The 27,749-nt window shown below is 59.9% G+C and overlaps 2 protein-coding genes across 2 annotated transcripts; both read left to right on the forward strand.

The window, feature by feature from the left end:
* The first annotated feature begins 275 nt into the window (after positions 1–275).
* On the forward strand, positions 276–4,323 carry rom1b (retinal outer segment membrane protein 1b). The gene is made up of 3 exons (XM_015338797.2): positions 276–1,347; positions 2,704–2,950; positions 3,495–4,323. The coding sequence occupies exons 1-3, from the start codon at positions 767–769 to the stop codon at positions 3,738–3,740; spliced, it is 1,074 nt and encodes a 357-aa protein (XP_015194283.1). The 5' UTR covers positions 276–766; the 3' UTR covers positions 3,741–4,323.
* Positions 4,324–5,566: 1,243 nt separating this feature from the next.
* Positions 5,567–27,520, forward strand: ccdc88b (coiled-coil domain containing 88B). Its single transcript, XM_069180273.1, has 30 exons — positions 5,567–6,005; positions 7,292–7,431; positions 7,870–7,978; positions 11,137–11,206; positions 11,305–11,363; positions 11,709–11,792; positions 12,294–12,434; positions 12,805–12,956; positions 13,047–13,128; positions 13,207–13,365; positions 13,454–13,600; positions 14,988–15,132; positions 15,215–15,375; positions 15,487–15,588; positions 15,980–16,288; positions 16,371–16,550; positions 16,636–16,976; positions 17,057–17,183; positions 17,467–17,585; positions 18,614–19,184; positions 19,396–19,557; positions 19,652–19,929; positions 22,632–22,775; positions 23,533–23,719; positions 24,028–24,173; positions 24,519–24,623; positions 24,726–24,880; positions 25,693–25,962; positions 26,238–26,291; positions 26,380–27,520. The coding sequence occupies exons 1-30, from the start codon at positions 5,946–5,948 to the stop codon at positions 26,433–26,435; spliced, it is 4,815 nt and encodes a 1,604-aa protein (XP_069036374.1). The 5' UTR covers positions 5,567–5,945; the 3' UTR covers positions 26,436–27,520.
* Positions 27,521–27,749: the final 229 nt, after the last annotated feature.

Raw genomic sequence — 27,749 nt, forward strand, 5'->3', positions numbered from 1 at the left:
CTCTCCCCATCTTCACTCCTCTCTCCTCTCTCCTCATCTACACTCTCCTCTCCCCATCTCCACTCCTCTCTCCCCATTTTCACTCCTCTCTACGCTCTCCTCATCTACACTCTCCTCTCTCTCCTCATCTTCACGCCTCTCCTCTCTCTCTCCCCATCTTCACTCCTCTCTCTCTTCTCTCTCTCTCCTCTATCTTTCTCTCCCCCCATCTTCACTCCTCTCTCCTCCTCTCCTCTCTCTCCCCCTATCTCCACTCCTCTTCCCCCCCTCCTGCGGATCATGCCCGGGGTGTCCCTAACGAGCCTGTAATTAGCCAGTGTAAGGGGCTTAGCTCCCTCTCGCTGTCACCTTCTGCTGCCCCCTGGGTGAGGCGCGGGCTGCTGACCACACACTGGCCTGCTTTCCTATTGGCCGGGGGCCGGGGGGCAGTAATGGGATCGGGCAGCTCCTAGTGGGATTAGCGGTAAGGAGCTCGGAGCGCTGGCCGAGGGGTGGGCAAAGACTTCGCCCGGGCACAGGGGCTCACACACCGCGCCGCTCGGAAGACGCACGCTCGTTGTAACCGGCCCGTGAGGTTTCTGGGGTACGGAACACCCCCCCCCCCTCCCTCCCGCTGCACGCCCCCTCGGCGTACCCGGACCACGAAGGGTGAGCTCGGGCAGGACCGAAGAGCCGCCGCAGAGGACCAGAGCGCTCGTCCGCACCAGGTTTCCGGATCGGAGCTCCGCGCCGCCCTCTGCCTCCCTCTCCCGGCCCCGCGTCCGCCATGGTGCTGATGAAGGTGAAGTTCCCGTTCCAGCGCCGCGTGCGCCTGGCGCAGGGGCTGTGGCTGCTGTCCTGGCTGGCCACCATGGCCGGCGCCTTCACCTTCGCGCTGGGCGTCTTCCTCAAGACCGAGCTGCGCCGCCGCAGCGAGGTCATGGACAACGCCGAGATCCACGCCGTGCCCAACACGCTCATGGTGGTGGGCCTGGCCTCGCTGGGCATCAACTTCTTCTCCGGCCGCATCTGCCAGGACTCGCTGGACGCCGCCCGCTTCCCGCGCTGGAAGGCCCTGCTGCCGCCGTTCTTCGCCACGGCGCTGCTCTTCACACTCCTCATGCTGGTGGCCGTCGTCATGAGCTACGCCATGAAGGGCAACCTGGAGGAGTCGCTCAAGATCGGCCTGAAGAACGGCATCCGCTTCTACAAGGACACCGACACGCCCGGCCGCTGCTTCCAGAAGCAGACCATCGACCGGCTGCAGATGGAGTTCCAGTGCTGCGGCAACTCCAACTTCAAGGACTGGTTCGAGGTGCAGTGGATCAGCAACCGCTACCTGGACTTCAGCGCCAAGGAGGTCAAGGAGTGAGTACTGCCCTGGCGCAACACGGTACAGCGCAGTGCAGCAGGGGAGATCGGGGTAAAAGCGCAGTACAGCGCAGTAGAGCCCAGGGAGATCGGGGTAAAGGCGCAGTACAGCGCAGTACAGCCCAGTGAGATCGGGGTAAAAGCGCAGTACAGCGCAATACAGCCCAGGGAAATCAGGGTAAAAGCACAGTACAGCGCAGTAGAGCCCAGTGAGATCGGGGTAAAAGCACAGTACAGCGCAATAGAGCCCGGGGAGATCGGGGTAAAAGCGCAGTACAGCGCAGTAGAGCCCAGGGAGATCAGGGTAAAAGCACAGTACAGCGCAGTACAGCCCAGGGAAATCAGGGTAAAAGCACAGTACAGCGCATTAGAGCCCAGTGAGATCAGGGTAAGAGCCCAGTATAGTGGAGTAGAGCCCAGTATAGTGGAGTAGAACCCCGTGAGATAGGGGTAAAAGCACAGTAATAATAATTGCTTACACTTATAGAGCGCTTTTCTGGACACTCCACTCAAAGCGCTTTACAGGTAATGGGGATCCCCTCCACCCCCAGTGTGCAGCCCCACCTGGATGATGCGACGGCAGCCATAGTGCACCAGTACGCTCACCACACACCAGCTCTCAGTGGGGAGGAGAGCAGAGTGATGAAGCCAGTTCAGAGAGGGGGGGTCATTAGGAGGCCATGATTGGTAAGGGCCAATGGGAAATCTGGTCAGGACACTGGGGTAACACCCCTACTGTTCTTGAGAAACGCCCTGGGATGTTTAATAACCACAGAGAGTCAGGACCTCGGTTTTACATCTCATCCGAAGGACAGCGCCTGTTTAACAGTACAGTGTCCCCGTCACTAAACTGGGGCATTAGGACCCATACAGACCGCAGGGTGAGCGCCCCCTGCTGGCCCCACTCACACCTCTTCCAGCAGCAGCCTCAGTCTTTCCCAGGAGTCTCCCATCCAGGTACTGACCAGGCTCACACCTGCTGAGCTTCACTGGGCTGCCAGTTGTGAGTTGCAGAGTGATATGGCTGCTGCCCATAACAGCGCAGTACAGCGCAGTACAGCGCAGTACAGCTCAGTGAGATCAGGGTAAAAGCACAGTACAGCACAGTAATGTCCAGTGAGGTCAGGGTAATAATGGTAAAAACAAGGCGATAGCTCTAGAAATATTATGCCTATTTACCATGGTAAACTCAAGCCATTGTGTCCAGTCACAGCTGTGTAGTACTGTCCAGTCGCAGAGCTCTGTCTCAGGTCCAGTCTCAGATCCCTGATTCTCTCCTCTCTCTCTCCTCTCTCTCTCTCTCCTTCCATCGCCCCTCTCTTTCCCCTCTCTCTCCCCTCACACCCTCTCCAGCCGCGTTAAGAGCAACGTCGATGGCCGGTACCTGGTGGATGGGGTTCCCTTCAGCTGCTGTAACCCCAGCTCCCCTCGGCCCTGCATCCAGTACCGCCTGACCAACAACTCTGCTCACTACAACTACGAGTTCCAGACGGAGGACCTCAACATCTTCACGCGGGGCTGCAGGGAGGCGCTGGTCAACTACTACATGGGCCTGATGAACACCATCGGGGCTGGCGTGCTGTCCGTCTTCCTGCTGCAGGTACGGACACCTGGCTGGTGCTGTGAGCCCCGACGCCCACCGCCCCTCCGGCGCCCTTATATACCCAACTCTGACTCCTCCCACAGTGCCCCTGACATGCCCACATACTGGGGTCTGACTCCTCCCACAGCATCATGCCACGCCCACATGCTGGAGCCTGACCCCTCCCACAGCATCACGCCACGCCCACATGCTGGAGCCTGACCCCTCCCACAGCCTCATGCCACGCCCACATGCTGGAGCCTGACCCCTCCCACAGTTCAATGACACACCCACTTGTCAGTGTCTGACCCCTCCCACAACCATTTGAAACACCCACATGACAAACCCTGACTCCTCCCCCCCACACACCCGATTCTGACTCCTCCCACAGTTTAATGACACACCCACCTGTCCGTGTCTCACTCCTCCATCAGCCCTCGGACACGCCCGTGTGCTGGAGCCAGACCCCTCCCGCCGTAGCTCCGACAGACTCCCATGATCCCTTGTCCAGAAGCTGAGCGGTCTCCCTGGCTGCGCCCCACCCTCTCTGTCTCCCCCTCAGATGTCCGTGCTGGTGAGCCTGCGCTACCTGCAGACGGCCATGGAGGGCATGGTGGGCAAGGAGAACACGGAGTGCGACACCGAGGGGTACCTGCTGGAGAAGGGGGTGAAGGAGACCCTGAAGGGCTTCATGGACGCCTTCCTCAAACTCTTCCAGACCAACCAGGTCACCATGGACCCGGAGGGGGGCGCGCCCAATGAGGGGGCGCCCAAGGAGGGCGAGAAGCCGGCCACCTCTGGAAAATAAACAAACCCAGGCAGAGCTGTGACCCCTGACCCCTGAACTGCCACCCCCCCAGTCTCCTTTCCGCCCCAGCACCACCCCCTTGCCCCTGCCCCCCAGCCCCCACCACTTGACTGGGCATCTCTCCCCCTGGCACACAATGACCTGCCTAACCCAGACCCCACACCCTGACCTCTGACCCCCTGCTTCTTAACTGGCCATGACCTCCCTGATCTCTGACCTCTCAGTTTTGCCCTCTGGACTTTTGATCGAAAGGCAATATTAATCTCCTGACTCCTCGCCCTTCACCTTTGACCTCCTTGATTCTTAACTGGACCATGTGTCAGCCTGACCTTTCACCTTTGACCTCCCGAAGGTGAATGTCGACCTCTTAGACTAGGGAAAGCAGCCTGTCTCGTAGGGCCTGGGTGTCCGGACGCCCTGAGTGTCCAGCCCTGAGGCGTCAGCGATCCGGCCAGTGTCCTGCGGGGGGTGTCTGCCCGCGCACTGCCTGCTGTAGGAGCTGTTGTGTGTCTCTCTCCCAGCGGTTATCTGACTGTAACCCCACCACGGCGAGAGAACATTAAAGTTTAACGTTTTTAACTGCTTTGTAGTGTCTTGTCATTCTGTCGTCTTCTGTGTCTCTGGTCTTCTCCCCCCTCTCTCACTCCTCTCTCTCTGCTCCTGCTCCTCTCTCCTCTCTCTGCTCCTCTCTCTCTGGGCCTGCTGAAGCCTGGCTCCAGTGGTCCTGGTTCTGTCTGGGGCCCAGCGGGCCGCAGTGCAGTGGTGTCACAGGTGAGCCCTCGCTGTCCTCGGCCCCAGCCTGCTGCCCCGATCCGCTGCTGCAAGAGGGACAGGAGGGACAGGAGTGGACAGGAGAGGGCAAGAGGGGCAGGAGGGGCAGGAGGGACAGGAGGTACAGGAGAGGACAGTAGGGACAGGAGAGGACAGGAGGTACAGGAGAAGACAGGAGAGAACAGGAGAGGACAGGAGGCTGAGTCACAGGAGGGACAGGAGAGGACAGTAGTGACAGGAGGGGCAGGAGGGACAGGAGGAGACAGGAGGGGCAGAAGGGACAGGAGTCCCAGGAGAGGAGATAGTGTCAGCTCGATTTGACTGGATTAGCTTTGTTGATTGATCTCACCCGCTCAGCAGCTGCAGCACTCCTCTAATCCCCTAATTAGTTTGACTGCAGTATCGAGAATACTGCAGCGCAGGTCTGTGTGTGAGTGTGTGTATCTCCAGGTATAAGTGTGTGTGTCCAGCCGGTGCAGTGGCTCTGTGGCTGGGAGGTTGCTGGTTCAAATCCTGCGGCCGGCAGAGGAATCCTACTCAGCTGGGCCCCTGAGCAAGGCCCTTCACCCCAGCTGCTCCAGGGGTGCTGTACAATGGCAGACCCTGCGCTCTGACCCCCAGCTTCCCTCCCTCTGTGTGTCTCATGGGGAGCAGGCTGGGGTCTGTGAATAGATGAATTCCTACTACTAGAGATTGTATAGGGCCAATAAAGAGATGTGTTCTTAAATATGTGTGTGTGTGTACATACGCGTGCTTCAGCTCTGCAGTGGGTGACGCTCATCATGTAAAATCCACAGGGCTGTTCTCCGCAGTGTCGCCAGAGGGCGCCCCAGAGCACCCATCGCCTCTTCGGCACGTCAGTCGCCTCCGGGACGCTGTTTCTCCCTGTTCTTGAGTTTTAAACACCCTCAGGTTTCATTTCAGCGAGCTCCCCCCCACCCCCCGCCGCCCGGGCAGGGCCACTCCCAGCGTCCCCCGCGCGGCACGCGGCCGGCTGTGTGGCAATTTCCTTCCCCCCCCCCCCCCCGCGCTGGAGCCGCGCAATATTATCATCAATAACAATAAACATGTGGGCTCTCGCCCTGCCCGGAAACACAGTCCAGCCACACTGCGCCCTGTGCGCCCGAGGTCCCGCGCCTGGCGCCCGGGTTCGAGTCCGGCCCCGCAGCGTGCGGCACAGGGACGTCCTGTTTCGGCTTTCCCTGGCCTGCTCCTGCTCCTGCTGCTCCTGCTGCTGCTGCTGCTCTACCCCGGGGCCCGAGACGGCAGCGGCCGGCAGGGGGAGCGCCTGAGCCGCCGGCGTGACGTCACGCCCCGGTTCCTGCGCTGGTGACCTTTAAGTGCGGCGCGCGGAGGGGGGGGGCGAGCGTCTCAGCGCGCGGCTCGTTAATTAACACGGCTAATTGAGCGGGCGGAGCGGCTCGGCGGGCGGCCATGGAGGGGTATTTCTCCGAGAGCCTGGAGGAGTTCCTGTCCGGCGCGCTCGTCACCTGGGTGAGTCGGTTTGTCTTCGCCGGGGCTGCGATCTGTAGGTCTGTAATCTGCGAGAGGAGCGACTTCCCACCCGAGCCACAGCGCCGCGGCTCCCCGGAACAGCGCCGAGCCCGAACTTCTGCTTTTCCGTCGCCACCTGCTCCGAGCGCCGCCGCCGCCCCGGGTCCGAGCCGTGCTCGTGGGCGCTGTGCCCCGCGTGGAAGCGCTGCACACGCGAGCCTCTCCACGGACAGCCCCGCGCGGCGCCGCCTTCTCTCTTGCGCGCCGTGGGCTGTGCCGGAGAGCGAGAGCAGAGCTGTCACCCGCTGTGGATCGCTCCCCACTCCACTGGAGAGCTGTCACTCCCCACTCCACTGGAGAGCTGTCCCCACTGGGGATCGCTCCCCACTCCACTGGAGAGCTGTCCCCACTGTGGATCAGTCCCCACTCCACTGGAGAGCTGTCCCCACTGGGGATCACTCCTGCTCCACTGGAGAGCTGTCCCCACTGGGGATCATTCCTGCTCCACTGGAGAGCTGTCCCCACTGGGGATCTCTCCTGCTCCACTGGAGAGCTGTGGAATTAGGGAATTCGGTCTCTTTGGAGGTTCAGACTGACCCATGAAAACTGTCTTTGTGTCTGTCTGCCTGTGTCCTCTTTCTGTCTCTCCATGTGCCTGACCTGCCCATCTGTGTCTCTGCCTGTGTCCCTGTCTGTCTCTCCATGTGCCTGACCTGCCCATCTGTGTCTCTGCCTGTGTCCCTGTTTGTCTCTCCATGTGCCTGACCTGCCCATCTGTGTCTCTGCCTGTGTCCCTGTCTGTCTCTCCATGTGGCTGACCTGCCCATCTGTGTCTCTGCCTGTGTCCCTGTCTGTCTCTCCATGTGCCTGACCTGCCCATCTGTGTCTCTGCCTGTGTCCCTGTCTGTCTCTCCATGTGGCTGACCTGCCCATCTGTGTCTCTGCCTGTGTCCCTGTCTGTCTCTCCATGTGCCTGACCTGCCCATCTGTGTCTCTGTCTGTGTCCCTGTCTGTGTGTCTGTCCTGTCTGTGTGTGTGTGTCTGCGTGTCTGTCTCTGTCCTGTCTGCGTGTCTGCGTGCCTGTCCTGTCTGTCTGTCTCTGTCTCTGTCCTGTCTGCGTGTCTGCGTGTCTGTCTCTGTCTCTGTCCTGTCTGCGTGTCTGTGTGCCTGTGTGCCTGTCCTGTCTGTGTGACTGTCTCTGTCTCTGTCCTGTCTGCGTGTCTGTGTCCCTGTCTGTGTCTCTGTCCTGTCTGCGTGTGTCCTGTCCCCCTGTCCACCTGCTCCAGGTGAGGACGTTTGAGCCCCTCCTGGAGGAGGAAGAGCTCTCCACACAGTACCTGGAGGTCACCTCCAAGTTTCAGGATGCCCAGGGGCAGTACCTCCGCCTGGTGGACGGGGTCTTCCTCAACAGGGTCATGCGCCTGATGTGAGTACCTGACTCTGCTCGTTTGTGCTCCAGGTGCCATAGTAGCAGCTGGTAGTGCCATGGCAACGGTGGTCCACGTGAAGTGTTGCCGTGGCGATGTAGTGATGTCTTGTGCAGCGGTGTGTGGACCGGAGGCAGTGCTTCCTGTTTGTGAGTTTCCATAGCGACACCCGTCACGGTGACAGCGGTGCCCTCAGTCCCTGGCAGGGTGCCCGGGGTTACAGAGTGGGGCCTGTCCTTTGCCAGCTCCCAGCAGAGCAGCACTCTGGGCCTCTGGGCCCCACAGGAAGAGAGAGGGACCCGGGTTCGAGTCTTCAGTGTAGGCATGGCCACTCTGGCCTCGGTCCCTCCTCAGTTGTGTCGGGGGGTTCCTGGGGAGAAAGGGGTTTATATCGGGGACCCCTGTCTAACTGGATACTGACTGGGTGACCCGCTCAGAGACCCGAACCCCAGAGTGGAGCAGATCTACCGGAACCAGATGAACGACCAGATCCTGAGGGTCCAGAACTTCTCCATCCTCATCCGCCACCTGCGCTCCTTCTACCAGGTGAGAGGGAGGAGAGAGAGGACACTGCCTCCCTCTCTCCCTGTGCCTGTGTGTCTCCCTGTCTCCCTGCCTCCCTGTCTCCCTGTGCCTGTGTGTCTCCCTGTCTCCCTGTCTCCCTGTCTCCCTGTCTCCCTGTCTCCCTGTGTGTCTCCCTGTCTCCCTGTGTGTCTCCCTGTCTCCCTGTGTCCCTGTGTGTCTCCCTGTCTCCCTGTCTCCCTGTCTCCCTGTGTGTCTCCCTGTCTCCCTGTGCCCCTGTCTCCCTGTCTCCCTGTGTGTCTCCCTGTCTCCCTGTCTCCCTGTGTGTCTCCCTGTCTCTCTGTCTCTCTGTCTCTCTGTCTCCCTGTCTCCCTGTCTCCCTGTGCCTGTGTGCCTCCCTGTCTCCCTGTGCCTGTGCGTCTCCCTGTCTCCCTGTCTCCCTGTCTCCCTGTCTCCCTGTCTCCCTGCCTCCCTGTGCCTGTGCGTCTCCCTGTCTCCCTGTCTCCCTGCCTCCCTGTCTCCCTGTGCCTGTGCGTCTCCCTGTCTCCCTGTCTCCCTGTCTCCCTGCCTCCCTGTCTCCCTGTGCCTGTGTGTCTCCCTGTCTCCCTGTCTCCCTGTGCCTGTGTGTCTCCCTGTCTCCCTGTCTCCCTGTGCCTGTGTGTCTCCCTGTCTCCCTGTCTCCCTGTGCCTGTGTGCCTCCCTGTCTCCCTGTCTCCCTGCCTCCCTGCCTCCCTGCCTCCCTGTGCCCCTGTCTCTCTCTGTCTCTCTCTGTCTCTCTGCCTCTCTGTTCCTGTCCTTCTGTATTTCTTTCTGTCATCACTTCCTTCTGTGAATGACACAATCTCCATAGCAACCCACCTCAGAACCTGCCACCCATCACTTCCTGCCGTTGTCTTACCTAAACTTCCTCTTCTGGCTGCCCCCCCCGCACACAGCCCCCCCCCACACGGGAGAGAGGGGGAGAGCAGAGCAGGGGCATGTTCTCATTGCAGAGCCAGCTGCAGACACAACACGGAGCACAGAACGGAGCAGGCTCTAACACTGCGGGGGGATGGAGACCTGTGGCTTTTCTCTGAGAGGCAGGCGAGAGCGAGAGCTGTCTTCACGTCAAGCTATTTCTGTGGGCGACAAGCGCAGCTGCTGCCCACAGGCTCGCCTGCGCTAATGTGGCCACAGTGTTGCTATAGCAACAGCCCACAGCCCCCTGCCCCGCCCCGCCCCCCCCCCCAGCTCCACCTCGCGGCACTGAGGTCACGCGCTCACACAAGCACTTCCTGGAGTCACGCACACGCCTCCTGCAGGCGATCGTTATCTGTCTGTCTCTCTCACACTTTATTACTGTCTGTCTCCTGCGATCTCTCTCTCGCTCTGTCTGTCTCTCAGTTCAATTCAAGACGCTCTGTTGGCATGACCAGTGAATACATCAGTGTTGCCAAAGCAGATACAATGAACATAAAATCTACAGCTATTTACAATATAGACACACCATAATACAGTTACATACAGACACATGGAGCTTTACTGAGAGACAGGAGATCACACACTGTGTTAATATTATTATTATTATTATTAATATTGAGAGACAGGCTCTGTCTGTTCCTCAGGCTGGGACAGGAGATCACACTGTATTATTATTATTGAGAGACAGGCTCACTGTCTGTTCCTCAGGCTGGGACAGGAGATCGCACACTGTATTATTATTATTGAGAGACAGGCTCACTGTCTGTTCCTCAGGCTGGGACAGGAGGTCACACACTGTATTATTATTATTGAGAGACAGGCTCACTGTCTGTTCCTCAGGCTGGGACAGGGGATCACACACTGGATTATTATTATTGAGAGGCAGGCTCACTGTCTGTTCCTCAGGCTGGGACAGGAGATCACACACTGTATTATTATTATTGAGAGGCAGGCTCACTGTCTGTTCCTCAGGCTGGGACAGGAGATCACACACTGTATTATTATTATTGAGAGACAGGCTCACTGTCTGTTCCTCAGGCTGGGACAGGAGATCACAAACTGTATTATTATTATTGAGAGGCAGGCTCACTGTCTGTTCCTCAGGCTGGGACAGGAGGTCACACACTGTATTATTATTATTGAGAGACAGGCTCACTGTCTGTTCCTCAGGCTGGGACAGGAGGTCATACACTGTATTATTATTATTGAGAGACAGGCTCACTGTCTGTTCCTCAGGCTGGGACAGGAGGTCACACACTGTATTATTATTATTGAGAGACAGGCTCACTGTCTGTTCCTCAGGCTGACAGGAGATCACACACTGTATTATTATTATTGAGAGGCAGGCTCACTGTCTGTTCCTCAGGCTGGGACAGGAGATCACACACTGTATTATTATTATTGAGAGACAGGCTCACTGTCTGTTCCTCAGGCTGACAGGAGATCACACACTGTATTATTATTATTGAGAGGCAGGCTCACTGTCTGTTCCTCAGGCTGGGACAGGAGATCACACACTGTATTATTATTATTGAGAGACAGGCTCACTGTCTGTTCCTCAGGCTGGGACAGGAGATCACACACTGTATTATTATTATTGAGAGACAGGCTCACTGTCTGTTCCTCAGGCTGGGACAGGAGATCACAAACTGTATTATTATTATTGAGAGGCAGGCTCACTGTCTGTTCCTCAGGCTGGGACAGGAGGTCACACACTGTATTATTATTATTGAGAGACAGGCTCACTGTCTGTTCCTCAGGCTGGGACAGGAGGTCATACACTGTATTATTATTATTGAGAGGCAGGCTCACTGTCTGTTCCTCAGGCTGGGACAGGAGATCACACACTGTATTATTATTATTGAGAGACAGGCTCGCTGTCTGTTCCTCAGGCTGGGACAGGAGATCACAAACTGTATTATTATTATTGAGAGGCAGGCTCACTGTCTGTTCCTCAGGCTGGGACAGGAGGTCACACACTGTATTATTATTATTGAGAGACAGGCTCACTGTCTGTTCCTCAGGCTGGGACAGGAGGTCATACACTGTATTATTATTATTGAGAGGCAGGCTCACTGTCTGTTCCTCAAGCTGGGACTGGAGATCACATACTGGGCTGCCAGCTCAACTGGGTGTTGTCTGTCTGTCTGTCTGTCTGTCTGTCTGTCTGTCTGTCTGTCTGTCTGTCTGTCTCTCACTGTCGCTGGATCTCTGACTGACAGGAGGACCTTCAGCAGCTCATCCTGATGCCCCTCCCCAATGTGGCTGTTCTGGGTCGTGATCCTCTGACAGGTAACCCTCCCATCCCGCTGCCTGGCTCTCTCTCTTTCTGTCTGACCGCCTGTCTGTCTGACCGCCTGTCTGTCTGACCGCCTGTCTGTCTTCATCAGAGGCCGCTGTGGAGGAACTGAGGAGACTCCTGCTCCTGTTACTGGGCTGTGCTGTACAGGTCAGGCGATGTGGTTACTGAGTCATTCATACTGATACTGACTCACTGGTATTGTTATTCTAATACTGAATCTCTGGTACCAATATTCTAATACTGATACACTGATACTGATATTCTAATACTGACACACTGATACCGATGTGCTGATACTGATACCAATATTCTAATGCCGACACTGATATTGACACAGATATGATAATACAGATGCACTGATACCAATGCTGACACACTGATATTGACACAGAAATTGACTCTGACACTCCAGTACAGACAGAGGGGTTTCTGATACCAGTACGTTGGTTCGAAGTGCCTGCTGTGTGACAGCTGTGCCCCTTGTGTTCCCAGTGCGAGAGGAAGGAGGAGTTCGTCGAGCAGATCCAGCGTCTGGACCTTGACACGCAGGCAGCTCTCGCCGGCTGTATCCAGGAGGTAGGGACCGCGGCGGCCGTCTGCGGGCCACTTTGAGCAGTGTTTCGGCGGTGCTCCGCAAGGGGAGCTCGTTGGCAGAGGTAGAGAGGTAGTGGAGGAGGTTATTGGCATGTGGACCCGTACACTGCAGTTCATATTCTCCCCAGTGTAGGCAGGAATGACAACAGCAGGGACAGCAGATATCCTGCGGGACAGCAGGTGTGTAGTAGTGAGAGACCCGAGGCCCTGCACTAGCTGTTGCGGATGGGCACTGCAGGGGGGCAGCAGCTGTTCTTGAGTGTGGTGGTCCGGGGGGAGAGCAGTCTGGCTGGGATCCTGAATGACGGATCGGGCTTGATCGCAACAGCGGATGGTGAAATGAGCTCGTTAATGTTGGGTCTCCTGACATGTTGGTCCTGCGTTCGGGTGGGCCAGGAGCCTGCTGCACTGCGGCCCCTTGGCACCCCCACGACACGCAGTGCCTGCGCCCCAAACCCCTGAATCTCTGTCCCTTCCCCACAGGTGACCCAGGACCCCCGCAATGTGCTGCCCCTCCAGTGGGGGGAGCTGTCTGGGCTGGGGTGCGCTGAGATGCAGGACCTGTTCACCAGCATGGCCCAGCACATCCAGGGGCTGCTGGCACAGAGGGACTCATACCTGGAGGTACCTGCAGCCCCGAACCCCAGGCACAGTGGGGGGGCGGGCCGTCTGTCTCCAGCGGCGCCAGCGTCTGCAGCAGGCCCTGCGCAGCAGGCATGGGCCTCCTGCTGTGCCTGGTGCTCTGTAGCAGTACTGCTGTGTTTGTGTGTGCTCTGTTTTGGGCCTGGTGTTATTCTGTTTGCGAGATCTCTATGCTGTGGGGCCACTCTCTTCAGCTTCGGAGGGCATTGCAGTGGTAAAGCTTTTAATATAATTTACTGTTGCTAGGAAACGCCCCTATCTGATCTAGTAATAGCACTGCTGCTGCCAGCAATTAACATCCTCGTGGTGATATCCTTAGGGAGTGCCCCGGCTTTCTCTCTCCTTTTCCCAGCGGATTGCCGAGTTGTGTCAGGAGCAGGAGTCTCTCCAGGCCCAGACGGGGCTCCTGCCCCCCTCGCTGGCCAGGCTGGACGACGCCTCGCAGGGCCTCAGCGTCCAGCTGGCGGACAGCAAGGCCAAGCTGCGCCGCCTGAGGCAGGAGCTGTGAGTGACCGCGGCGGCGGGCGGCGGGACGGCGGGGGGGGGACCCCCTGGAACTCAAGTGGCGACGTTCTCACTTCCCTCTTCCTGCAGGGAAGACAAAGGCGAGCAGCTATTGGATTACAAGCAGGAAGTCCAGGCCATGGAGGCGGAGCTGAAGAAGCTGCGGCAGGAGGTAAGGGTCAGGCGGCGCCGGGCGGGGCCCGCTGGCGGGGCCGGCGCGGTCTGAGCCGTGGGTCTGTCTGGCTGGCAGAACCGGGCGCTGGAGGGCGAGGCGCGGCTGGCGCGCGGCTGGCGGGACGAGCTGGACTGCCTGCGGGAGCGCGCAGCCCGGGCCGAGAGGCTGCAGGGCGAGCTCAAGGGCTGCCGGGACCGGCTGCACAACCTGGACCTCTACCGCGCCAAGCTGGAGGTGAGGGGGGGCGCGGGGGCGCGGGGGCGCGGGGGGGCGGGGCGGAGGGGCGGGCAGTCTGACTCAGACTCTCTGTCGCCCCCTGCAGGAGGAGCGGCAGTACTCCCAGACGCTGCAGGAGACGAAGGCTCTGCTGGAGGAGCAGCTGGTGGAGGCCCGGTCTCGCTGTGCGCGGGTTCGAGAGCTGGAGAGAGAGAACCTGCTCATTCGGCAGAGGGTCATGGATCTGGAGGGGGTAATGGAGAGCCCACACTGTGCACATGACACAGAGCCCACACTGTGCACATGACACAGAGCCCACACTGTGCACACAGCACAGAGCCCACGCTGTGCACGTGACACAGAGCGCACACTGTACACGTGACACAGAGCCCACACTGTGCACACAGCACAGAGCCCACACTGCACGTGACACAGAGCCCACACTGTGCACACAGCACAGAGCCCACACTGCACGTGACACAGAGCCCACACTGCACGTGACACAGAGCCCACGCTGTGCACGTGACACAGAGCCCACGCTGTGCACACAGCACAGAGCCCACGCTGTGCACGTGACACAGAGCCCACACTGTACACGTGACACAGAGTCCACACTGTGCACACGGCACAGAGCCCACACTGTGCACATGACACAGAGCCCACACTGTGCACACAGCACAGAGCCCACGCTGTGCACGTGACACAGAGCCCACGCTGTGCACACAGCACAGAGCCCACGCTGTGCACGTGACACAGAGCCCACGCTGTGCACGTGACACAGAGCCCACACTGTACACGTGACACAGAGCCCACACTGTACACGTGACACAGAGTCCACACTGTGCACACGGCACAGAGCCCACACTGTGCACACGGCACAGAGCCCACACTGTGCACACGGCACAGAGCCCACACTGTGCACGTGACACAGAGCCCACACTGTGCACATGACACAGAGCCCACACTGTGCACACAGCACAGAGCCCACACTGCACGTGACACAGAGCCCACGCTGTGCACGTGACACAGAGCCCACACTGTGCACACAGCACAGAGCCCACACTGCACGTGACACAGACCCCACGCTGTGCACACGGCACAGAGCCCACACTGTGCACATGACACAGAGCCCACACTGTGCACACAGCACAGAGCCCACGCTGTGCACGTGACACAGAGCCCACGCTGTGCACACGGCACAGAGCCCACACTGTGCACACAGCACAGAGCCCACACTGTGCACACAGCACAGAGCCCACACTGTACACGTGACACAGAGCCCACACTGTGCACACAGCACAGAGCCCACACTGCGCACACAGCACAGAGCCCACACTGCACGTGACACAGAGCCCACGCTGTGCACGTGACACAGAGCCCACGCTGTGCACACAGCACAGAGCCCACACTGCGCACACAGCACAGAGCCCACACTGTACACGTGACACAGAGCCCACACTGTGCACATGACACAGAGCCCACACTGTGCACACAGCACAGAGCCCACGCTGTGCACGTGACACAGAGCGCACACTGCACACACAGCACAGAGCCCTAGATGTACATATAGCACAGAGCCCTAGATGTACATTTTGCACAGAGCACTTGCTGTATGCTGCTCAGTCTCGGTGCTGTTCCAGGAGAGAGACGCCGAGAGACAGAGAGCCGACGAGCTGCTGGAGGAGAACATGAATTTGGAAGTGGAGCTGAAGCACAGCCTGGGCATGCCCCCGAACTTCCAGAGCTGGGAGACGGAGTCGGACGAGGAGCTGGGCCCTGAGAGAGGTACCCACCCTGCCCCTCTGCCTGTCCGGGCCGGCTCTGTCTTCTGTCCAGCTGAGCCCCCGTGTGCCGTCTCGCCTGTCAGAGCCCGAGCTCAAGCCCCTGAGCGTGGAGGTGAGCGAGGCCTCGACCTGGCAGCTGCTGGGGGCGGAGCAGGAGAAAGCAGAGCTGCGCAGACGACTGGAGGAGCTGCAGGGCGCACGGGAGGGCTGCGCAGACAGAGAGGCAGCTGCGCAGACGGAGCTGGTACGTGTGGCCACTGCGGAATCACAGTTCAGCCCTGTGTCTTACGCTGCACCTGCAGCTGAGACGATGCTAAATCATTCCTGAAGAATAATACACATGTCCTGTCTTCAGGCTGAGCTGCTGCAGCAGAGAGAGACTCTGAAAGCAGAGCTACAGAGAGAGACAGACAAGAGGACAAAACTGGAGACTGAGCACCAGGGCACTCTGATAGAGGTGAGACACACAGGTCTGGAGACTGAGCACCAGGGCACTCTGACAGACAGACAGACAGACAGACAGGTCTGGAGACTGAGCACAGGGCACTCTGACAGACAGACAGGTCTGGAGACTGAGCACAGGGCACTCTGACAGACAGACAGGTCTGGAGACTGAGCACAGAGCACTCTGACAGAGGGGAGACAGACAGACAGACAGACAGACAGGTCTGGAGACTGAGCACAGGGCACTCTGACAGACAGACAGACAGACAGACAGGTCTGGAGACTGAGCACCAGGGCACTCTGACAGACAGACAGACAGGTCAGGAGACTGAGCACAGGGCACTCTGACAGACAGACAGACAGGTCAGGAGACTCCTGCTGGAATAACTGCTCCTGTCCCCCAGCTGCAGACTCTGCGCGCTGAGACCGCGTCCCTGCGAGACAGCCTCGGCTCCCTGAGGCGGCCAGGCAGGGAAGAGGAGGAGGAGGCAGGCCAGGCCGGCGGCGCCGAGCCCCTCCTGCTGTCGCAGCTCCAGGAGGCCAGGCAGGAGGCGGAGAGGCAGGCGGGCCTGGCGCAGGGCCTGCGGGCCCAGCTGGCGGAGCAGGGCCGGGCGGCGCGCGAGGCCGAGCAGAGGCTGAGCGCGCTGCAGGCGGAGAGCAGCCGGCTGCGCAGGGCCGCCGACAGCCTGGCCGAGGCGCGCGGCCAGATAGAGGTAGGCCAGCGGCGCCCCCCGCCCCGCCCTCCTGCTCCCCTGGAGGCGTGCTCTCACCCCCCCCCTCTGCCCCCCTGCGCAGGCCCTGCAGCTGGAGAGCGCGCAGGCGGACGAGGAGCTGTTCCGGCTGCGCAGCCAGCTGGAGCTGCGCCGGCTGCAGGAGGCGGAGCTCGGGCGCGTGGAGGCGGAGAGGGGCCAGCTGGAGCGGGAGAGGGAGACGCTGCGCGGCACCCTGGAGACCCTGAGGGCCGCGGCGCGCAAGGTCCGCCACCCCGCCCGGCCGTCCGCGCCCGCCCCCCCGCCCTCCGGGCCCTCCCACGCTTACCCAGCAGCCTGCCTGTTTCCAGGGAGACCAGCTGGAGCTGTCCAACCAGGGCCTGAGGGCGGAGTGCGAGCGGCTGGGGCGGAGCCTGGAGGCGGCGCGGCGGCGGGGGGAGGAGCTGGAGGCGGAGCTGCGGGAGGCGGGGCTGGAGGCGGAGGCGCTGGGCCGCGCGCGGGCCCAGGCGGCGCTGGAGGCGCAGAGGCTGGCGGAGGAGAAGGAGGCCCTGCGGAGCCGGCTGGACGGGCAGGAGAGGGAGCAGAGGCAGAGGGAGCGCGAGGCGGCCCGGCTGAGGCAGCAGCTGGAGAGCACGGCCTCGGCCCTGGAGCACAGCCACCAGCGCTGCGGCAGCCTGGAGGCGGAGGGCAGGTCGTGCACGCGCCCGCCGCCATCGCCCCCCGCCCCGCCCCGCCGCCGCGCCCGCGCCCTGACGCCCTCTGTGCCCGCAGGCGGCTGTCCCAGGAGCTGTCCCGCCTGCAGGAGCAGTGCGCCCAGCTGGGGGAGCTGGAGAAGGAGCACAGGGAGCTGAGCAGGACCAGCGCGCAGGACCGGACGGGCCTGGCCCAGCTCTCCGAGGTCAGGGTCGCCCCCACGCCCCGCCGGCTTCGGGGACCCGGGATCGGGGGAACCTGCAGGGACACAGGAGGGACTTGTGTGCACAAAGGGTGGCGGGAGGGTGGAACAAGCTTCTATCACTATCCTGGGGTCCACGAGCTGCCGAGCCGCCAGACGGGTAGAATGGGGTCGCGTGGCCAGCCCCTGCTCGTGACCTTTCGTGTGAAGCATCAGAACGTCCTGCACGGGTGCAAGCTGAGCTCAGACTCACAGTCCCCGCCCCTTTGCCCCTGTCCTCCAATAGGAGCTGGTGAGCGAGAAGGTGCGGTCGCAGGAGCTGGCCAGTCAGGTGGAGCGACTGACCCGGGCGCTGGAGAAGGCGGGGCTGAGCCAGGAGTCGCGCGCGGAGAGGGGCGGAGCCAGGTGCTCTGGAACTGAGAGGGATGGGAGAGCGTGGCCACCAGAAACACCAGGCTGAGCTGTACTGTCCTGTACTGGGCCAGGCTGAGCTGTACTGTCCTGTACTGTCCTGTACTGGGCCAGTCTGAGCTGAACTGTACCTGTACTGGGCCAGGCTGAGCTGTACTGTACCTGTACTGTCCTGTACTGGGCCAGGCTGAGCTGAACTGTACCTGTACTGGGCCAGTCTGAGCTGTACTGTACCTTTACTGGGCCAGGCTGAGCTGTACTGTCCTGTACTGGGCCAGTCTGAGCTGAACTGTACCTGTACTGGGCCAGTCTGAGCTGAACTGTACCTGTACTGGGCCAGGCTGAGCTGTACTGTCCTGTACTGGGCCAGGCTGAGCTGTACTGTACCTGTACTGTCCTGTACTGGGCCAGTCTGAGCTGTACTGTACCTGTACTGTCCTGTACTGGGCCAGGCTGAGCTGTACTGTCCTGTACTGGGCCAGTCTGAGCTGAACTGTACCTGTAGTGGGCCAGGCTGAGCTGTACTGTACCTGTACTGTCCTGTACTGGGCCAGGCTGAGCTGTACTGTACCTGTACTGGGCCAGGCTGAGCTGTACTGTACCTGCACTGTCCTGTACTGGGCCAGTCTGAGCTGTACTGTACCTGCACTGTCCTGTACTGGGCCAGTCTGAGCTGAATTGTACCTGTACTGGGCCAGGCTGAGCTGTAGTGTACCTGCACTGTCCTGTACTGGGCCAGTCTGAGCTGAACTGTACCTGTACTGGGCCAGGCTGAGCTGTACTGTCCTGTACTGGGCCAGTCTGAGCTGTCCTGTACCTGCACTGTCCTGTACTGGGCCAGGCTGCTTGGTACTATATGATCCACACAGAGCTATAATGACAGATCCAGACTGAGCCCAGGCAGAAGACTTGACTCACTGAGGTGTATCAGAAATGTAAAACACTGAGAATTCAAGCCAAGATAACTGAAGGTTTTAGTCTCATGGTAAATTGCTTTTCTGAACATTGTTTTCTGTTTTTAGGGGTGAGATCCTGACTCAGACCACTCTTCAGTTGTCAGAGGGGTCATCAGCTTGTCAAGGACACCCCCAAAATGCCAGTACAGACCTGGCTACCAGCTCCAAACTCAAGCAACACGAGGTGCCCCAGAACCAGAGTGTGCTCCCGAGTGACCCCAAGTTACAATACAGTGAAGCTACAACCCCCCAGAATGATGCTGTGATTGTCGTCACCCCATGTACCACAGGAGGACCCCAAACCCATAACCTCTCTGACTACTCAGACCACCCTGGAGTGCCCCAAAACAAGAAAGGACCCTCACAGGGCACAGGAGCCCAGAATACAACTCACCCCCCTGAGACACCCCCACCCACAATCACGGGAGAGACCAAAGACAACAGCACTGCATCTGCACCCCAAAATCCTGAGGGTGCCCAGAGGGAGCTGGTCCCCAACCGCCTGCGATCGTCCTGTGCCGAGACCCCCGAAAGCCCTGCTGATCTGCAGAAAATGGGCCCAGCGCCCCCCGCAGCCCCCAGCAGCCAGGAGAAGAGGGAAGCCCTGAGTGCCAGGCTGATCGAGGTGGAGAGGAAGGTACGTCACTCAAACTGTTCCCCCCGGGGCCCTCGTCTCCTCACTTGTGTTCCTCCTCACGGAGCCACTTCCTTCCCGGTGCTCCTACAATGTGAACAGGTGTGATCGCAGTCGCCGTGGTGTCGCTGCTTCAATCAGAACGGTCCGTTTATTTTTTTTTACCCCCGTCCGTCCCCGCTCTTGACCTCCTGTGACCCCCGCCCCCCCCCAGAACGCGAGGCTGCAGGCGGAGCGCGACTCCCTGGCCGCACAGCTGGAGCAGGCTCAGCGCCTGTGCGCCCGGCTGCAGGAGCAGGCGGACACGCTGCAGAGACACTCCCTGGCCCTGCAGGAGAACAGCGCCGCCCTGCAGGCTCTCAACACCGCCCTGCAGGTCAGGCAGCCGCGCCGCCCCGTCTCCGCCGCCCCCCCCCCCGGCGCGCCCCCACTGACGAAGGTCCAACCGCCCGCTGCCCCCGTTCCCCCAGGTGGAGCAGGCCGCCCTGAGCTCCCAGCATGCCGCCGCCGTGGCGCGCCGCGCGGAGAGCGAGGCCCGCGCGGCCGCCCTGGAGGGAGAGTGCCGGGCCGCGGCGAGGGAGCGGGAGGAAGTGAGGTCGCAGTGGGAGGGGCTGCGGCGCGATCACGAGAGGCTCAGCGTGCTGCACCAGCGGCAGGAGGCCGAGCTGGAGGCACTGATACAGCGACACTCGGAGCTGAAGGGCGCGCACCGCGCACTGGAGTCCCAGCACCGGGAGCTGGAGGGACGGTAATTACTGCGACACACACTGTAGTCCCAGCACAGGAAGCTGGAGGAGCTGTTATAACTGTGGCACACATTGTAGTCCCAGCACAGGAAGCTGGAGGGATGGTAATAACTGCAGCACACATTGTAGTCCCTTTACAGGAAGCTGGAGGAACTGTAATAACTGTGGCACACATTGTAGTCCCTGTACAGGAAGCTGGAGGAGCTGTAATAACTGACACACACTGTAGTCCCAGCACAGGAAGCTGGAGGGATGGTAATAACTGCAGCACACATTGTAGTCCCTTTACAGGAAGCTGGAGGAACTGTAATAACTGTGGCACACATTGTAGTCCCTGTACAGGAAGCTGGAGGGGCTGTAATAACTATGGCACGCATTGTAGTCCCTGTACAGGAAGCTGGAGGGGCTGTAATAACTATGGCACGCATTGTAGTCCCTGTACAGGAAGCTGGAGGGGCTGTAATAACTATGGCACGCATTGTAGTCCCTGTACAGGAAGCTGGAGGAACTGTAATAACTGCAGCACGCATTGTAGTCCCTGTACAGGAAGCTGGAGGAGCTGTAATAACTGTGGCAGGCATTGTAGTCCCTGTACAGGAAGCTGAAGGAGCTGTAATAACTGTGGCACGCATTGTAGTCCCTGTACAGGAAGCTGGAGGGGCTGTAATAACTGTGGCACGCATTGTAGTCCCTGTACAGGAAGCTGGAGGAGCTGTAATAACTGTGGCACGCATTGTAGTCCCTGTACAGGAAGCTGGAGGGGCTGTAATAACTGTGGCACGCATTGTAGTCCCTGTACAGGAAGCTGGAGGGGCTGTAATAACTATGGCACGCATTGTAGTCCCTGTACAGGAAGCTGGAGGAGCTGTTATAACTGTGGCACGCATTGTAGTCCCTGTACAGGAAGCTGGAGGAGCTGTAATAACTGTGGCACGCATTGTAGTCCCTGTACAGGAAGCTGGAGGAGCTGTTATAACTGTGACACGTACTGTAGTCCCAGCACAGGAAGCTGGAGGGACAGTAATATCTACGACTCACATATTTTCTAAGACTCTGCCTGTGCTGTATGTCTGTCCATACTGAGACCCTGTGTTTGACTGTCTGTCTGTGCTGACTTGTGTCCAGCTGTCCGTGCTGACCTGTGCTGATAGGTGTCCAGCTGTCCTTGCTGACCCTGTGCCCAGCTGACCCGTGCTGACCAGTGTCCAGCTGTCTGTGTTGACCTGTGCTGACCCCGTGTCCAGCTGTCCGTGCTGACCCTGTGTCCAGCTGACCTGTGCTGACCTGTGTCCAGCTGTCTGTGTTGACCTGTGCTGACCCTGTGTCCAGCTGACCTGTGCTAACCTGTGTCCAGCTGTCTGTGTTGACCTGTGCTGACCCTGTGTCCACCTGTCCGTGCTGACCCATGATGACCCTGTGTCCAGCTGACCCATGCTGACCTGTGTCCAGCTCTCCATGCTGACCCGTGCCGACCCTGTGTCCAGCTGTCCATGCTGACCCGTGTCCAGCTGTCCTTGCTGACCCTATGTCCAGCTGTCCATGCTGACCCTGTGTCCAGCTGACCTGTGCTGATCAGTGTCCAGCTGTCTGTGCTGACCTGTGTCCAGCTGACCCATGCTGACCCTGTGTCCAGCTGTCTGTGCTGACCTGTGTCCAGCTGACCCATGCTGACCCTGTGTCCAGCTGTCTGTGCTGACCTGTGCTGACCCTGTGTCCAGCTGTCCATGCTGACCCTGTGTCCAGCTGACCGTGCTGATCCTGTGTCCAGCTGTCCGTACTGACCTTATGTCCAGCTGTCCGTGCTGACCCTGTGTCCAGCTGTCCATGCTGACCTTATGTCCAGCTGTCCATGCTGACCCTGTGTCCAGCTGACCCGTGCTGACCTGTGTCCAGCTGTATGTGCTGACCTGTGTTGACCTGTGTCCAGCTGTCCATGCTGACCCTGTGTCCAGCTGTCCGTGCTGACCTGCGCTGACCCACACTGACCCTGTGTCCAGCTGTCCGTGCTGACCCGTGTCCAGCTGACCCGCTCTGACCAGTGTCCAGCTGTCTGTGCTGACCTGTGCTGACCTTATGTCCAGCTGACCCGTGCTGACCCTGTGTCCAGCTGTCTGTGCTGACCCTGTGTCCAGCTGACCCGTGCTGACCCTGTGTCCAGCTGTCCGTACTGACCTTATGTCCAGCTGACCCGTGCTGACCCTGTGTCCAGCTGACCCGTGCTGACCCTGTGTCCAGCTGTCCGTACTGACCTTATGTCCAGCTGTCCATGCTGACCCTGTGTCCAGCTGACCCGTGCTGACCCTGTGTCCAGCTGTATGTGCTGACCCGTGCTGACCCTGTGTCCAGCTGTCCGTGCTGACCCGTGCTGACCCTGTGTCCAGCTGTCCTTGCTGACCCTGTGTCCAGCTGACTCGTGCTGACCAGTGTCCAGCTGTCCGTGCTGACCCTGTGTCCAGCTGTCCGTGCTGACCCGTGCTGACCCTGTGTCCAGCTGTCCTTGCTGACCCTGTGTCCAGCTGACTCGTGCTGACCAGTGTCCAGCTGTCTGTGCTGACCCGTGCTGATCCTGTGTCCAGCTGTCCTTGCTGACCCTGTGTCCAGCTGTCCGTGCTGACCTGCGCTGACCCTGTGTCCAGCTGTCCGTGCTGACCCTGTGTCCAGCTGTCCGTGCTGACCCGCGCTGACCCGTGCCGCTGTGCTCCAGGTTCGGCCAGCTGTCGGACCGCTGGGCCCAGCTGGAGGAGGCCGAGTCGGGGCTGCGGGCGGAGAAGGAGCGTCTGGACAGCGAGGTCCAGCGGCGGGCGGACAGGGAGCGGGAGCTGGACAGGCTGAGGGAGGAGAATGAGAGGTGAGGCGGGTTCGAGTGTCCAGCGTCCCTCCTGCACGGCCTGGAGAGAATCACAGACCCCCGTCTTGCGGGAGAGGAGCTGCTCTCCTCCTTGTGGACAGTTTCCCATCAATCCTGTGGTTGATCTTCATCCTGAAAACTGGCTTCTTCCCTCTGGCCAGCAGTAGGGCTCCCGAATACTCGCTTGTCCATCCCTGCGTCTGTGAAAGTGGTAAACACAGGTAACACAGGTAACTGCTCACTGTCTTGTCGTGACTATCACACTCTACTCCCAGGGGTATCTAGACCCGCTCTGAACAGACTGCGGTGTGTCCGGAATTCGGCAGCCGGAATCCTGACCATGTCCAGTGCAAGTGACCATGTCACTCCTGTCCTGGAGTCCCTGCACTGGCTTCCTGTCAGGTTTTGAGTCCTCCTGCTCACCTCTAAGGCTGTGCGTGGCTCGGCACCTCAGTACCTGTCTGCGTTACTGTCCCCCTACTCCCCACCTCGCAGCTCTGGTTCTGATTCTGCTCTGCGGTCGGTTCCCCGAGCCCGTCTTCACTCTGTGGGGGTCAGGGCTTCTCCCGCTGCGCCCCAGAGCTCTGGAGTTCCATCCCTCAGGATATCGGAGAGTCTCCTTCCCTGAGCTCCTTCAGGCCCAGGCTCCAGGCCCTCTTCCCCAGAGGAGGTTCTGTGTCAGGCTGTATTCGGACCCGCCCCGCTGTGTCCTCTCGCCTGCCGTGAGCTTGACCGCAGGTCTCCGCTGTCCCTCCAGGCTCTGTGCCCTGCAGCAGGAGTCCACGCGGGTCCAGTCGGAGCTGTTGGCCCAGGGCTCGGTTCTGCGGGGCGAGCTCAGCGCCGTGCAGCTGGAGCGGACCCGGCTGGAGGGAGAGGTCAGCACACTGAGGGAACAGAACCAGAACCTGGACATCACCGCGGCCCGGCTCACCAGCCAGTACCAGGTCAGTCGAGCCGAGGAGCCCCTGGGCACGGACGCCCCCCTGCCCCGCCCTGTGCTGGGGTTCGAGCCGCTGCCTTCGGGGGGCAGTGCTCTGGATTCAGGACTCTGATTTCCCAGGAATGTGTAAGCGCCAGGTCAGGGATGTTCGATCTCGGAAACGCCCCGTAGATAAATATCGCCCCCTCTTCCAGTGAGCGTGATGGGCTGTTGAGCACTGAGACAGACGCGGTACCCGGCTCGGCCACAAGGTGGCGGCAGTGTGACGGCGTGCTTGCCGGTGTGAGTAACTGTGCGTGTCTCCGGGCTCAGCTGCTGACCCAGCTTAAAGCCAACCTGGAGGAGGAGAACCGGCACCTGGTGGACCAGAACCAGAGCCTGAGCCAGGAGAACCGGGCCCTGCTGGAGAAGAGCTTGCAGAGCCGAGACCAGCACCATCAGCAGCAGAGGGAGTACATGTGAGCACTGAGCACCCCCTGACACACTGAGCACACACTGAGTACCCCCCAAGCTCTCTGAGCACACACTGAGTACCCCCCGAGCTCTCTGAGCACACACTGAGCACTCCCTGAGTACCCCTAACACACTGAGCACCCCCTGACACACTGAGCACCTCCTGAGCACACACTGAGTACCCCTTGAGCTCTCTGAGCACCCTCTGAGCACACACTGAGTACCCCTTGAGCTCTCTGAGCACACACTGAGCACCCCCTGACACACTGAGCACCCTCTGAACAACCTCTGAGCACCCTCTGACACACACAGCCCCCCCTGAGCACTGAGAGTCTGTCCCCTGTCTGCAGGGACAAGCTGAATGAGCTGCGCAGGGAGAAGCAGAAGCTGGTGGAGAAGATCATGGATCAGTACCGGGTCCTGGAGCCCACCATGCCCCTCCCCAGCAAGGCCAAGTGAGTCCTCGACCCACCGGCCCTGGGCCCGGCCCGCCCCACTGGGCCTGGTCCTCCCACTGGGGCTGACCGGCGCCGGCTGCTCTCTGTCGCCCCCTGCAGGAAGACCAGCTGGATCGCGGACAGGATGAAGAAGCTGATCAAGCCGCGCGGGCGAGAGGGACGGGAGCCGTTCCGCGCCCAGTTCATCGCCGCGGGCAGCGTGGAGAACCTGGCCGACGCCACGGAGACGCCCGAGAGCAGCACCCACACGCAGGGTGAGGCCAGCAGGGGGCGGTGCTGAGACTGAGACACACTGACTGCCCTGGAGCAGTGAGACAGGGAGAGCGAGACACACTGACTGCTCTGGAGCAGTGAGACACACTGACTGCTCTGGAGCAGTGAGACACTCTGACTGCTGTGGAGGAGTGAGACACACTGACAGCCCTGGAGCAGTGAGACAGGGAGAGTGAGACACACTGACTGCTCTGGAGGAGTGAGACAGGGAGAGCGAGACACACTGACTGCTCTGGAGGAGTGAGAGAGGGAGAGCGAGACACACTGACAGCCCTGGAGCAGTGAGACACTCTGACTGCTCTGGAGGAGTGAGACACACTGACAGCCCTGGAGCAGTGAGACAGGGAGAGTGAGACACACTGACTGCTCTGGAGGAGTGAGACAGGGAGAGCGAGACACACTGACTGCTCTGGAGGAGTGAGACAGGGAGAGCGAGACACACTGACTACCCTGGAGCAGTGAGACACTCTGACTGCTCTGGAGGAGTGAGACACACTGACAGCCCTGGAGCAGTGAGACAGGGAGAGTGAGACACACTGACTGCTCTGGAGGAGTGAGACAGGGAGAGCGAGACACACTGACTACCCTGGAGCAGTGAGACACTCTGACTGCTCTGGAGGAGTGGGACACACTGACTGCTCTGGAGGAGTGAGACACTCTGACTGCTCTGGAGGAGTGAGACAGGGAGAGCGAGACACACTGACTGCTGGGACCTGTGGATCTGCAGGACCTGTGGATCTGCAGGATCTGTGGATCTCATCCGGCCCCTCTCTCTCTGTCTCTCTGGCTCCAGACCCCCGCAGTGCCCCCGTCTCGCCTTCGCCCTTGCGCAAGGCTCCCAGCTCCCAGAGCATGCTGGAGGAGCGCCGCGTGATCCTGGGCTCCAGCCGCCGGAAGCTCAGCTCCCGCTACGGCATCTCGGAGTCCTTCAGCCCCGGGGACAACCGGGCCACGCCCCGGGATCGCTTCCGGCAGAGAGTCGGCACCATCGTCTGGGAGCCCGCCGCCCCCCCCAGCCGGGACAGCCTGAGCTCCTGCAGCGAGGCGGGCGAGGAGAGCACCGGTGAGGAGTGTGGGGGGTCAGGGGTCAGGGGTCAGGGGTCAGGGGTCAGGGGTCAGGGGCCAGACACCTGATCAAGACAGCTGTTGGTGTTAGACGTCAGGGATGAGAGCAAGTGAGTGGGCTAGGGTCAGAGGTCAGATGGATGGGAACAAGGTAGGTATTGGGGTCGGAGGTCAGAGTTAGGGCTGAGTTCACAGTTGTGATTGAGAAAAAAGCTCGCCATCGCATCATCTGCCTGTACTGAACAATTCTGCTGCTGCAATTTCTCCCCGCAGCTCTGACTGAGGACAGGGAGGCGACCGAGCTCAGCGTCTCGTCCGCAACTGAAGGTCAGTGTGTGCAGGGACTGGGGGAGACGGGGCAGGTGGGGTTCAGGTGTCTGTGTGTGTGTAACGTGTGCATTCTGTTTCCTGATAGACTGCCAATCCATCAGCACTGACCAGGCTCCACTGACCAAGAAAAACAGCCTGTAGCCTCTCTGAAGGAGCGCCTGGGTGCACCTCACTGTGCCGAGAGACTGTGCCTCACTGGACTGAGAGACTGCCTCACTGTGCCGAGAGACTGTGCCTCACTGGACTGAGAGACTGCCTCACTGTGCTAAGAGACTGTCTCATTGTGCCGAGAGACTGCGCCTCACTGGACTGAGAGACTGTGCCTCACTGGACTGAGAGACTGCCTCACTGTGCTAAGAGACTGTGCCTCACTGTGCCGAGAGACTGCGCCTCACTGTGATATGAGACTGTGCCTCACTGTGCCGAGAGACTGCGCCTCACTGGACTGAGAGACTGCCTCACTGTGCTGAGAGACTGTGCCTCACTATGCCTCACTGTGCTGAGAGACTGTGCCTCACTGTGCTGAGAGACTGTGCCTCACTGTGCCGAGAGACTGTGCCTCACTGGACTGAGAGACTGCGCCTCACTGTGCCGAGAGACTGCCTCACTGTGCTGAGAGACTGCCTCACTGTGCCAAGAGACTGCGCCTCACTGTGCCAAGAGACTGCGCCTCACTGTGCTGAGAGACTGTGCCTCACTGTGCCTCACTGTGCTGAGAGACTGTGCCTCACTGTGCCGAGAGGAAGAGGAGGGCTCCCTGTGCTGGCCTGTGCTGCTCCTGACAAGAAGCTCTACTGTATCCCATCGGGAATATGGGCTTACAGGACAGGCCCTCCTGCAGAAGAGCTGCTGCCTGCATGTGGGAGATCCAGGTGGATTACAATGAGACCTGTCCTGTTCCTGCGTGGGTGGAGCCTTGTACATACACACAGTGACTATGGAGAATGTCACCCTCCTCTCAGCTCCAGCCCTGGTGGTGTTTACTCACAGGAGGGTGCACAGGGTGCTAATGAACTGCACTGGCCTGTTCTTACATCTGCAGTGCAGACACATTAGCCCTGCTGTTGACCATTATAAGCGCATTTCCTGTTTGAGTGTGGACTCAGTCTCACCTGCCTCTGAACATCGTTCTGTGTAATGTGCACACACACTCCTCCACACACATACTGTAGCTGGTGAAGTCAAAGCCTGGATTCTAATGAATTAAAATCAGTGTTACTGTAAAATTGGTATCCATCTTCTCTCTACACTGCGTATAATCCTACAGGCTGGAGACCACCGGTCCAGTCTGGGTCACACTGTACCCCTACAGGCCAGAGATCACTGGTCCAGTCTGGGTCACACTGTACCCCTACAGGCCAGAGATCGCCGGTCCAGTCTGGATCACACTGTACCCCTACAGTCCAGAGATCACAGTCCAGTCTGGGTCATACTGTACCCCTACAGTCCAGAGAT

Source organism: Lepisosteus oculatus, chromosome 18 (assembly GCF_040954835.1).
Source record: "Lepisosteus oculatus isolate fLepOcu1 chromosome 18, fLepOcu1.hap2, whole genome shotgun sequence".
NCBI lineage: Eukaryota > Metazoa > Chordata > Actinopteri > Semionotiformes > Lepisosteidae > Lepisosteus > Lepisosteus oculatus.

Excerpts from the sequence above, each read along its gene's own strand:
- rom1b (XM_015338797.2), top strand. The coding sequence starts at position 767 with ATGGTGCTGATGAAGGTGAAGTTCCCGTTCCAGCGCCGCGTGCGCCTG. Across the intron at positions 1,348-2,703 it reads AGCGCCAAGGAGGTCAAGGA|CCGCGTTAAGAGCAACGTCG; the intron begins GTGAGTACTGCC and ends CACCCTCTCCAG. Across the intron at positions 2,951-3,494 it reads TGTCCGTCTTCCTGCTGCAG|ATGTCCGTGCTGGTGAGCCT; the intron begins GTACGGACACCT and ends TCTCCCCCTCAG.
- ccdc88b (XM_069180273.1), top strand. The coding sequence starts at position 5,946 with ATGGAGGGGTATTTCTCCGAGAGCCTGGAGGAGTTCCTGTCCGGCGCG. Across the intron at positions 12,957-13,046 it reads CGCCGCCTGAGGCAGGAGCT|GGAAGACAAAGGCGAGCAGC; the intron begins GTGAGTGACCGC and ends CTCTTCCTGCAG. Across the intron at positions 17,184-17,466 it reads GCCTGGCCCAGCTCTCCGAG|GAGCTGGTGAGCGAGAAGGT; the intron begins GTCAGGGTCGCC and ends GTCCTCCAATAG.